We start from the raw sequence: 12,629 nt of genomic DNA, 5'->3' as shown, positions 1-12,629 counted from the left end.
TACACTACAATACCCTAAATACACTACAATACCCTAAAATACACTAAAATACCCTAAAATACACTACAATACCCTAAAATACACTAAAATACACTAAAATACCCTAAAATACACTAAAATACACTACAATACCCTAAATACCCTAAAATACACTAAAATACCCTAAATACACTAAAATACACTAAATTACCCTAAAAGTGAGACGTTTTCTAAACGTGTGGAGAGAACATGATCGTGTTTGTTCGTTAAAAAAACGTTTAGAGGAGAGAGGAACTCGCCGGCCTCATCCAATGAGGTCGCGACAGGCAGGAACATCGAGGGGTGCAGGATTCGCCGGGGCACCAATACCGCCGCGCCGCGCCGCTCGCGGGTCTCTGGCGCACCTGATTGGCTGCGCGGCCCGGATCGCGACGTCACGCAGCTACGTATCTCCAGTAACGTTAGAGGAAGTTATTCTGGCGTTTTCTCTTTAGCACAAAAGACTCCGCGCCGGCTGTTTAAACCGCCCGGAACCCCGAAAAGCCCGCTTTTAAACCCAGACCTCCACACTCTCAGCCAGCAGCATGATGGATGACGACCAGCCCAAGACACTGTGAGTATGAAAGCGCGGGCGCTGATTATCACACAAGAGCGCCATGCTATGCTATGCTAAGCTAAGCTAACCCAGGCTAGGCTAGGCTAGGCTAGGCCACCGTGGCCACCGTTAGCTTAGCATCATGCGGCAGATAAAGCCGTAAAACTCGGGTTCGGCTGTTAAACTGCTCCCGGCTCGCCGAGCAGGCCTGTTGCGGTGCGTGTCGGCGGGGTTCGGGGTGGGAGCGGGGGGATTTCGGGGCGGTAACACCGAGCGAGAGCTAAATTAGGGCTGTTTTAGCGCGGCTGGTGGCTAAAGCGCCTGAACTCGTCCCGAATCGACTCGGTTCGCGCAGAGATCCGAGTCCAAACCGCCTCGAAAACCCGGATAGCCCCCAAAATCAGTACCGGGGACTTCAATAACCCCCATCTAGACCCTTATAGCTCAAACCCAGGCTTTAATAATCTCATTAAGTCTCCAGACTGGCTCCGACTCGCCGGCCTTGTCTAAGCTCAGCCTCCCTGCTCTTCTCTCGGGCTTCCCAAATAGCCACAGCAGTTTTCCCGAGCCCTGCCGTCCCCAAACTCCTCCATTTCCCTCTTATGAAGGTGGAGAGTTGGGATCACTTGGGTGTTGGGACGTTTTGTTAGTTTCACTTTCCCCCAGTGGGGCTGTTGAGGCTTCTTCGACGCTCCAAGGGGGGAAAAGCACGTTTTCAGGACGAATCTGTGGGTTTTTAGGTCAAACAGGGGCTGGAAAGTCTAAGATCTGTGCTGATCTCCAGCCTCAGCTTCTTGGGAAGGTTGTAGAGCAGAATGGGGATGGATTGAGCAGCTGGGGTAGCTGGCTGGGATGAAAACGTGGCAGAAGTGGTGAAGTTGGTGAAGCCCATCATAGTTTCTAAACCCATCACAATGAGACTTTTGGAGATGAGGCCATGCTTAGCTATGCTTCAGCAAGGTCCCGGTGCCTCTGATGGTCTTACAAGTACACAAAGGCTTCCTGAAGCTTGGCCTTATTGCGGCACAGAGCTCACTTCCAGAAGGGGAATCTGCTGTTTATGGATTTTCCAGAGCAAATTTGAGCACAAAGGATGAAGCCAAGTCAAATGTTGGGGGGGTCAGACGGGTATACATCTTATATCTGTTGTGAGGGATCAGCGTTGATGATCAGAACGACTGGAGGAGCTCTTAGGAGAGACTGGTTAACCATTACAGGGCTTCCTTTAGTGTACCCATATCCAGCCATACCCCCATCCTCATTATTAAATGTCTCATGTTAATTCTATCCAGTTTTATCAATTGGTTTGATTAGCTCCTCCTCCTCCTCCATTTCCTTTTCCCCAGGTATGTGGGGAACCTCTCACGGGACGTGACGGAGGCCCTCATCTTGCAAGTGTTCACCCAGATCGGCCCGTGCAAGAGCTGCAAAATGATCATCGATGTGAGTAGTAGCCCTGCATGGGACTGTGCTTCATCCTCTCCTGGAAGGATGAAGGCATCTCGCAATAATATGGCCTTTGTTCCTCCCCCCCTTTTCTCTTAATTTCCCCCTCCAGACGGCAGGGAACGACCCTTACTGCTTCGTGGAGTTCTATGAGCATATGCACGCTGCCGCTGCGCTGGGCGCCATGAACGGGAGGAAGATATTAGGAAAGGTAAGGAAGGGGGCCAGGGGTCGGCGTTGGTGGGGTTTGTAGCAGGTAAGTGACGTGCAGGACGTCCGGTTTAGCTTTTTGATTTTTGCAGCATTTCAGCTTTAGGAAGTTTGCATGGGAGCTTAACTTTGATGGTAAGCCCAAAAAAAAAAAGGTCTAGAAATCATCGTGAGCATTAATGATGATAAAAACATAGAGGAACCCTGTAGTTAATTAAAATCAAGCTTATGTGCAGTTTCACCACGTAATTCTGTACTTGTGTTTAAATAGATATGGTGGAGAACACAGTTTTATGCATGTTTGCTTACTCTGTCATCATAACTGTGTCAAATTAATTCATAGTAGTAGTAGAGCACAGGGTCTGCCATGCTAAAGAGCCCCTAGATTAGACCAGTCACTTATGATTATTATTTTTTATAAAAAAAAATTCATATTAGGACAATATATTGTGCTAAAGTAATTGTAATAATTGTGTTTTGAGATGCTGATATAATAAGAGAAACATTGTAATGTAAATACAGCCTTACAAAGGCTTTTTTTCTTTAAATATTAAAGGAATATTCAGATAAATAAAAGCTTCCACATGCAGCCAGTGATCAGTGAGAGCAAGAGATTACCCACCCACTTCAAACCATGCACCGTTATCCACCGTGGTCCGGTTCAAGGGGCCGAACTACAAGTATATAAATGCTCCCCTGTCTCCACATATGAGTTTATCTGCATTTTAACCTCCCGTCCACATGAAAATGCCATTTTTGGTCAGTGAAAACTGGGCTTTTATTCAGAAACACTCTCCAAAGTGGAGATTTCACAGTTTTCAGTGTGTCAAGGGTAAAGCAAGGACACCATGCATACATGTTTCTGACTGGGTCTCAAATACCTCCTTACTCCCTATATAGGGAACTACCCAAGTCCTAAAACTATAGTATCTACACAGGTAGCCTGAGAGCTCAGATTTCTATATGTGAATGAATGTAAATACGGTTGTAATACAGGTATATAAATAATGCTCTGTTTAGATTTAGGAAATGTGGGACGCTCCATAGGGAGAAGTGTATAATTTGGCAGTTCTATATGTTACTGCCCCCACCCCCCCCTCCCCCACCCCCCCAAACACACACACACACACACCCCTCATACAGGGTTGGCAGGCATTGTTTTCGGCCTCTGTGGGCTTAAATATCTGAATGTGTGGACAGGGCCTACGTTTTGAACTGGCTGTAGGTTTTTGCTTGAACCGTACGTCTGTTAGCAGCCTTTTAATGTATTTATGTATTTTAGTAAAGATTTTATTTGACTAAATTCAAACTCTCTTAGTTTAAATTGTAAAACGACTTGTTTTAAAACATAAATACAATCAAGAGCCAAGATCCCTACAGTCGAGGCACGGTGAGTGACCTTAGAAACGAGAGGGGGGGGGAGAGAAATGGTGCCTTTATTTTTAAGAGCGTTCTTCAGGACTTGGCACAGATCAAGGTCACTACCTTTTTTAAATATATAAACCCTGAACAGCTCTGCAGCAGCACCCTGCTGATAAGAGATCTTGAAATTGGCATGCAAATGTGTTTGAGAGTATTTTGGAAATGTTTAATCCAAAGAATTGACCAATATTAGCTGAGAGAGCAAACCGGGCAGCGGCGGACTGCTGCCCACTACTGCGACTAGTCCCAGTAGATATACAACTTCGGTCACTCGGCTTGTCCAAGCCAGATAAATGCAATGGCAGTCATGACTTGGTGCATTGCTTATGAACCCCCATAGCTCGTAATGCTGCACTAATTCTAACATATCTCTAATGTCTTTAAGTCTCTTGGTGAAGCTCTTTAGGTGTATCGACAGGCCTGAGAGAAACACTGCTGCCTAATTGGACCAGTATCATAACCTGGTGTCCCTTTGGGCTCAAATCTGATCTTTTTAGCTCGTCTCCATTGGTGATATGGATTCTGACTTGTGTATATGTATAGCAGCTTTAGCAGCTTCCCCCGTTGCACACTGTAGATTCAAGCATCCCTCATTCATCCATGCCCTCATTTCTTTACTATATTGGAAAACCTCTTTATTCTAAGCAGTATTTAAACACTTGCAGCTTGTAAAAGCAGCAGAAATGAGGCGAAACCTTCAGCGCGTGTCCTGTTGAGGCAGTTAGTTGATCTGATCGAAGATCTGATCTTCTCAAGATGTCAAACAACCTGGCTGACAAACCTCTCAATAACAACTTGGCACCTTAACGCCTCCGTGGCAGCACGCTCTCCTTCAGGCACTCAGTACACACGCTTAATCTTAAACCCATGCAAATGGGCACACTTTTACACTTTGCCCTGTTAAACCGGACGCCTTCCCTCAGAGCTGTTGGCCTGCACTTGCTTCCTTTTGCGGAAGCTTTAAAGAAGTAGTTTGGTGGCAAATCAAATGAGCTTGATTGATCAGTCGATCGATCGCTTACCCCTAGTTACAAAGGGAGATACTACACTCCAAATTCTTCATTTATTAAAATAAAATACAAAAATTGTAAAGTCTGTATCCTCTCTCCCTCACAGGACATGAAAGTCAACTGGGCCTCGATGCCAAGCAGCCAGAAGAAAGACACAAGCAGTAAGTACCCAGTCTTTAAGGTCCACCATCCCAGATATATATAAATATATATATATACACACACACACACACACACACACCTGCCTGAACTGACCAGAAATCTTCCTCGTAATGACTTTGTCCTCATTCTTGATCATAAGACCTTCCCAAAGCCAATTCAATGTTATTGTATCTAGAGCATTGATCAGAGAACCTCATGAAGGAGGGGAAATGCACTCCTCAGCACATGCACTTTTTTCTGTGTCCCGTGTCAGATCACTTCCATGTCTTTGTTGGTGACCTGAGTCCAGAAATCTCCACAGATGACGTCAAAGCTGCCTTTGCTCCCTTTGGGAAAATTTCGTAAGTGAGCTGCTCGAGTTGCGTTGGGCTGTATCAGTTTGTGTGATGGAGCTCCTCGGACTTAAGTATCACTTCCAGTTGACATAATCAATCAATCTCTGCTGGATAGGGGTGGAGGTCTAGAGCAGTCACGGTATGGGGGTCCCGGTTCAGTGCAGGCAGTCAGGAGAATACATGGTATGAGCTATTAAAAAGAAAAGGTGGTCCTTTTATCAGCACGCGTGCCACCTGGATACCTTGTAGTGGGTTTTGCTATGGGAGCTGTAACAGGATCGCAAAGATATGATGGTTTAACCATAGATGTCTCAGCAAAGTATTTGCACTGATCATCTTTATTAATAGTAAATGTAAATTCAGGTATAATTGGTCCTAGAGGAATGAAAACGGACGGGTTTAGTGATTAAAGTGCTTTACTATAATAAAATTACTACTAATTAGTACTATAATAAAATAGTATTTATAATGGTAGTATCTGTAAAGTCTCCCTTTTGGGGATGGAGCTTTGATACTATTTCTTATCTGGCATTTTTTTATTATAGATAATCTGATTATTAATCTGATTATTTTCACCAGTTGATCAGCTGTTTTACAAAACATTGTATGAAGTTTAGGTTTTCCCTTTTTAAAGAGAGATTTAATAAATGCCAGTATTTACACTAAGCACATGTACACACAGCATAACATCAGTATTATAGCATGATGTACCAAAAACCTTTATACTGATCCAACCCTATTCTGTAATTGTGCTCTCCACACGACTGCATGCACCAAACCAAGACCTGTACTGCAGTGATTCTGTATTACTGCAAATACCATTACACCCCTACCCTAACACTGTAATTTGATAGTCAGGTATATCTAATATATCTGTTTTATATATAGATAGATGGGTAGATAGATGGATATCTCTCTAACGGGTGTATGTGAATATTTTCTGTTTGATCTAATGGACCTCTAACCCCATTAAAAAGGTAGCTTTGCAGATGTTGTTCATCACATGCTGAATGAGTGTGCCAGTGCTTAAACTGTAGGGTTAATTTTGTGGTTTTAAACTTTATTAAAAGTCCAAAGTCATGCTGTTTGTTTAGGTGTTTGTGTTTTTTGGGGCTCAGTATGTTGCTGATGTACTGTGTTTGGATGTTCTAGTGATGCTCGTGTGGTGAAAGACCTGGCTACCGGGAAGTCCAAAGGATATGGCTTTATCTCTTTCATAAACAAATGGGTAAGTAGTTTTGGCTTATAGCGCACCCCTGGAAGGCTTAACTGTAGACCTGGCTGAACACAAGCGCTTCCATTGATTTGGGGGTTGCGTTAATTTGCTAAAGTTAAGCTACAGGCTGATTCATTGAGTTATTGTAAATTAATCTACTGTAATAATCTGCCTCTGATAGGATGCGGAGAATGCTATTCAGCAGATGAACGGCCAGTGGCTGGGAGGAAGGCAGATCAGAACCAACTGGGCTACCAGGAAACCACCTGCACCCAAATCCAACTATGAGAGTGAGTTTGCTTTAGCAACTGTCTTTCTGCTGGTTCTGTGTGAGCAGAGGCCAATTACATTATTTATTAATTTAGTGCAGAGTTTAATCTACTGTTTTCTCTCTTGACTTTTCAAGCAGGCAACACCAAGCATCTCTCCTACGAGGAGGTGCTGAGCCAGTCCAGCCCCAGTAACTGCACAGTGTACTGCGGAGGGGTCACCTCTGGCCTGACAGGTTGGTAGTGCTCTTTAGCCTCCATCTGTTGGCATGTGCATCGTTCTCAGCATTTGCCATTGAAATTCTGCACGTCTGCTCAGCAGTTACACCAGTCAGCCCCTCGAACCGTTAGTTTTTCCTTTGTTCGTCTCAATAACCAAGAGTTTCACAATTGGGACAGTCTAATCATTCTTAGAGCCTTTAAACTAGGGCTGCACGATATAACATTTCAGCGTGGTCATCGCAATGTGCACATGCACAATGGTCTCATCGCAGGACGTGCATTGTCTCGTATGATTGATTTAATCACGTCATGCTAAAACTAGTTGACACACAAGGAAAATTCACCTATAAGAGACGGAGATATGCCCAATATTGTTATTTACTCCAATCTTAGGGACACAAACGTGCTGAATCATTGACTTCTGGTTAAAATACAGCAGTATTAATTACAGAACAACATACTACTGTAAACTGAAGTTTGGGGGCAATTGCTTGTGTTCACACTTCCCATTCGAGTCCTGTGAAATGTGACTTATCCAAGTAAACTGGCTAAAATTGAACACCCAGGGTTGCTCTTACCTCAGATGAGCCCTCCAGATGAGCCAAATTCACAAAGGTTAAGCTTTTTCCATCCATCCCTCTTAAAACTTCACTTGAAGTTGAGATGCCTCTAAAAATGATCGTTTTAAGTAGTTAAATCACAGAATGAATGTTTAATTAAACTGTTTAAACATGGAGATTGTTCTGAAAGTACTGATAGATCCTGATTTAGCAGCGAGTAGTAATCACATGATGCAGCACAATAACAGTAAATAGAATAAAATGTACAATATGCATTTGAAACCAGTCAGAGATTAAAGGCAGGGCAATAATAAGATAATAAACTGCATATTTAAGATAACAGCTTTCTGACGTCACTTCGCAGTTCTCATAATTTCCGTAATGAATTTTGGGGTTTTCCTCCTCGATCACTTCTAGATCTTGTTTTTAACCTTTAAAACCTTTAAGTCATTGTTTATAACAAGCTGTCAAACACAGAATGAACAACTTCAATATAAACAGCTACGTAAAACATGACCAATATTAATAAAAAAATATTTTTCCCCCTTTTCTTAAATATTTGATCCTTTTTAAGGGAGAAAATTGCATTTTAAGAACTACTTAGGGTTTTATTAATGTATTTTCTGAATCTGGTCCCAGATTTTGTTGGAAAGATCATTTGAATTGTCAATTATTTGCTGTTAATGGTACTGTAGGCTGAATGTGGTGTTGGGCCTGTAATAATCTTCTAAAAATATTATTAATGATAATAATGGTAATAAGGTTGGTGGAAAGCACCCAGAGTTTCATTAGGTGGTTTATGCTGGAGACGGGTGCTTGATTTAAGGTGGTTCCAGAGTCTTTTGCTAGTGTTTTATTGACAAACCGAAGCTTCTAAGTGAGCAGGAGATTGAGTGGGTGATTATGGAGAACCTGGGGAACCATTTCAAGGTTAAATTGAAATGCGCTGGAGTGTCTTAGTGAGGTAAATTGATCATTAGCTGGATCCCCATTTCACTCCTCTGTTGCTCCTGGTGTGCTGTAAATAAGCAAAGGCTATGTCATATCTCCTACTCCGAGATACTGGCTGTGTTTGGCCGGCAAATATGTAGGACACACTTTATTAAACCATCTGGAGAAAATCCGATCCTAACTGTAGCAGAAGATCCAGTCCTTCTGAGGTCACCACAGCTTCAAAGTGCATTAGACTCTAGATCTGATGTCTGACTGCGCTTTCTCTTTCTCCTCCAGATCAGCTGATGAGACAGACTTTCTCTCCATTCGGCCAGATCATGGAGATCAGGGTTTTCCCAGATAAAGGGTACTCCTTTGTGAGGTGAGTTTCTCGGTTTGCTGTATTTGCTGTCTGGTTGTTGTTATTTGACTCTACCCCAGCAAAGACTTCCGAAAGTCCTGTATTTTGTCCCCCAGCCCTGTATAACCGGAGTCCGTCCTGTGTTATCAGGTTTGATTCCCACGAGGGAGCTGCTCATGCCATAGTGTCTGTGAATGGGACATGCATCGAGGGCCACACAGTGAAGTGCTACTGGGGGAAAGAAACCGCAGACATGAGGGCCATGCAGCAGATGCCCATGCCCCAGGTACCTGCAAGTCCAGACTTCACCACTAGCCGTTAGACATGCACGCCTGTCTCATTCTGTAGCATCACTGGATCTCAGGTCTATACATAGTCCTAAGGTTTTACCTTATAATACAGCTTTTAAAGAAGTTGGTATGGTTGAGGACTGTTGATGGTTGTATCAGGGTTGGCTGTTATCGAGCCAGCTGTTAACAATTCACTATGGTCCCACACTAGATCAGGTTCTGTTGCTTTTCTGGAGAACTTGGTTTTTTTAAACCTGGTTCAGCTCATGGAGGTAGGAGTGTGGTGGTAAACCTAGAAACATGTTTAATCTCTTTTTATTTATTTATTTATTTAATTGGCAATTTTACAGGAAGAGCCAAAATCTTCAAATTCTTCATCTATTCATATATTTTATATACATACATGCATACAGAGCAACCCATATATTAATATATGACTATGTGTATGTGTGTGTGTGTGTGTGTGTGTGTATATATATATATATATATATATATATATATATATATATATATATATATATATATATATATATATAATTTTGGGTGGGCAATTTCTATTGGTCCATTCATCATAAAATTTCAAAGCTATGTTATTGAACACTGCCAGATTCACATTGTCAAAAATGGCCAAATTGGAGATTGTGAGGATGGCTGGATGTATAGATGTATATGCTAGAGGTGGGCAACATGGCGAAATCACATTTTCACGAGACTCAATATTAATCAACGTTTTGTCATTCTAAAATTTAAGCAGCTGCAATTTAAATTATTATTAAATTATTATATTTTATTTACTCTCTTATGCCAGTACTTGAAGCTCATGAGTAATATCAGAACTATTGGCTTTAGGAGACATTGGGCCTCATTGACCAGTATTTTCTTAAGAGTCCTGATAAAAGGTCTAGGTTAGTGCCGTTATGGGATCCATAATCAGAATTCTTCCCAGCTCCGGTCTGATGATGATGATGATGATGATGATAAATCCACATCCCTCCTAAACTCTATTAATTCTGAAGGAGGTAAAACTTTGGCTTTGCAGGAATTTACTCAGTTCTCCTTTTTATTTCTCCTCCGTCCACTCCAGAGCAACCCAGGCTATGCCGCCCAGCCGTACGGCCAGTGGGGCCAATCTTACGGCAACGGGCAGCAGATGGGCCAGTATGTGCCCAATGGCTGGCAAATGCCCACTTATGGAGTCTACGGCCAGGCCTGGAACCAGCAGGGCTACAAGTAAGTACGACATGGGCACCCTCCACCACCTCCTTTCGGCTCGAGCGTTACTCCTGCTCCAGTGCAGCGAATTTCCAGCAGGACGTACCATTACGCCAGTGAGGAGACGGTGTGAAAGGACTCCATTTAACCAGTGTACAATATATTTGGATCATTAACCTGCCCTTTTCCCACCTTTTTGTTTATTTGGTTGTTTTTTGTTTTTGTTTTTTTTTTTTTTGTTATTCCCTCCTCCCCAACAATTCTTTGGACAGATTTTTTAAAATGGTCTTTTTTTTTTCTTTCTTTTTGGGTTTTTCCTCCCCAAATCCCCCCCAAAATCCCTCTTCACAATGGACTAAATATTGGAAACGCTTCCCAGTCTTTACCCCCAATCAGGAGGACTGTCTTCATGTAAAAAGCCCCTCGTTTTTGTTTTGTTTATTATTTTGTTGGGTTTGTTTTTTTTGTTTTTTTTTCACCCCTTTTCTTTTCTCTCCTCGACCCGTTCTGTAAGGACTCAGTGCAACTTGAATACTATTTGATGGATATGGGTTTTCTTTTATTCGCACCAGTAAGGTTTCCAGCACCCTCTCAGCTCAGTAGTCAGGAGCATTTTTATCTCCAAGCTGAAAGTTAACGAGAATTCTTCTCCTGATTTTGAGGAGGAGGAGGCTTCCTCAGTGGCCTTGACATGTACTTGAAGTCTTGAAGTTACCACAGCTTCTCGTGAAGTAACAGATTGTTCTTAATTTCTTCTCCAGCTTTTAATAAAAAATTCATAACATGTTACGACACTTTTTTTTTTTTTTTCCCCCTTTTTTTTTGTCTTCTCTTCTCCAAATTGATCAGCTTTTCGATGACGTGGTTATACGAGGCTTATTTTAAGCTCTGATGTTTAAACTTCATCCTTTTTTTTTTTTTTTTTTTTTTTTTTTTCTTTTTTTTATTGTTATTAAAAATCATGTTTTCTCAGATTAAATTAGGCTATCACAGCACGGAGTGCTCTCAGTTCTATGTAAAGATATTTTTGTAATTCTGTGTAAAATGGGGTGTGAATTACTTTGTTGAGGCTTGTAAATTGGGACTTGTTTACCATCCTGTAAAAATTGCATGGGCAATCTTGCAAAGCGCCATGTCGACGTTTCACTCTCTCTCGGAGACATGTGGAAGACCCTATGGAGTTCAGTAGACTTATTTAGAGACGCAGTTTTAAGGCTTTCTTTGCTTTTCTGCATTTGCTCTCGTCCTATTACTGTGCAGCCTGTGTTTCCTTTTTTTTTACCCGTGCACGAACAAGCTCGTCACTGTGTGTGTTTGTTTGTGTTTTTTGATTTTTATAAGCCAAAGACGATGGCAGGCATGGCAATGACGCTCCATCTCGAGCGTGATGCTCTTAACTCGCCGCTTTTAAGTGAGCGGCAGTTGCTAGATTTCGAGTGCGCTTGTTAAAGGAGGAGACGAAAGATGCTCCCTGCTCGGCTTGGCTCAGAAAGGCGTATTTGCCCCACAGCCGTACGTTTTGAGCTTCTTCCTCGTGGCTTTTCTTTCTTTCTTTTTGTTTTCGGTCGCGTCGGACCCCTGGGTTCAGTCTGCTGGGTTTCGGTTCATCCCACTCCCTGCTGTTAGCCACCACTTTCGCCCTTAAAGCATAGAGCTTCGATCCCTGAGCGAGAAATCTTTCTGCTTTCCTTTTCTTTACCCCCCCCCCTCCTCCTCCCTTTTCTCCCCCTCCTTTTTTTTCTTTTTTCTTTTCAAATATAATATTGAATGTTTTTGATTTGTTTTATTTTTGACTTACCACTCAGTTCAACTTGTAGTTTTGGACTAATGAATCAGACAGTCTGCTTTCTATAACGTTTTGAATTTGTATTTTGTAAAAAGCTGAAGAAATGTACTGTCGTTCATCTTGATTCCTGAGTTTGAATATTTTTTTTTTCATTATTATAATTTTTGTTGGTCCTCTCTCATTCCATTTTTCTCCTAGGCCTCTTTGGAGGGACCCTTTTTTGAATTATTTCTTTTCTTTTTTTTGATTCCATATGTAAATAACTTGATAGCCATTAATGATAACCATTAAAATGCTGTTCCAGTATTCCAAGACTGATGAGTAATGGACGTCTGTTAGTGTCTTTATTTCCCTGTCCTCAGATACAGGTGTTTGCCGCTGTGTGCTTTTCTGAGCGTATCTTGACTGCCCTGTTTCCCTGGGTTTAGTGAGGGTGGAGCTGCAGCACCGTTAAGGGTTGAAATCTGACCTTCAGTGTGAGGTTTAAAAGATATTAGGACTAAACCCACTTAGAATGAGAGGAATTGGGGTAGGTGTGCCTATTAAGCTCATCAGACTTTCCATTAGTTTGTTTTCAATGGGGAAAATTAATCCCATTAATAAATCCAAATTAATAATTAA

At 42.1% G+C, this 12,629-nt stretch overlaps 1 protein-coding gene across 2 annotated transcripts; it reads left to right on the top strand.

Moving 5' to 3' along the window:
- The first annotated feature begins 487 nt into the window (after positions 1–487).
- tia1l (cytotoxic granule-associated RNA binding protein 1, like) lies at positions 488–12,333 on the top strand. 2 transcript variants are annotated; one of them, XM_072671940.1, is made up of 11 exons: positions 488–592; positions 1,921–2,017; positions 2,133–2,231; positions 4,769–4,823; positions 5,078–5,165; positions 6,312–6,387; positions 6,557–6,665; positions 6,785–6,880; positions 8,657–8,741; positions 8,871–9,006; positions 10,095–12,333. In XM_072671940.1, exons 1-11 carry the CDS (start codon positions 564–566, stop codon positions 10,242–10,244), a joined length of 1,020 nt encoding a protein of 339 aa, XP_072528041.1. In that variant the 5' UTR covers positions 488–563; the 3' UTR covers positions 10,245–12,333. The 2 variants fall into 2 exon arrangements, with proteins under 2 accessions (XP_072528041.1, XP_072528040.1); XM_072671939.1 differs by having other exon boundaries at positions 6,782–6,880.
- Positions 12,334–12,629: the final 296 nt, after the last annotated feature.

This window comes from Salminus brasiliensis, unplaced genomic scaffold (assembly GCF_030463535.1).
Source record: "Salminus brasiliensis unplaced genomic scaffold, fSalBra1.hap2 scaffold_101, whole genome shotgun sequence".
Classification (NCBI taxonomy): domain Eukaryota; kingdom Metazoa; phylum Chordata; class Actinopteri; order Characiformes; family Bryconidae; genus Salminus; species Salminus brasiliensis.
This window is presented reverse-complemented; position numbering and strand designations above follow the sequence as displayed.

Coding starts and splice junctions, on each gene's coding strand:
- tia1l (XM_072671939.1), top strand. CDS start 564: ATGATGGATGACGACCAGCCCAAGACACT. Junction 5,166..6,311: donor GCTCCCTTTGGGAAAATTTC/GTAAGTGAGCTG, acceptor TGGATGTTCTAG/TGATGCTCGTGTGGTGAAAG. Junction 6,666..6,781: donor ACCCAAATCCAACTATGAGA/GTGAGTTTGCTT, acceptor TGACTTTTCAAG/CAGGCAACACCAAGCATCTC.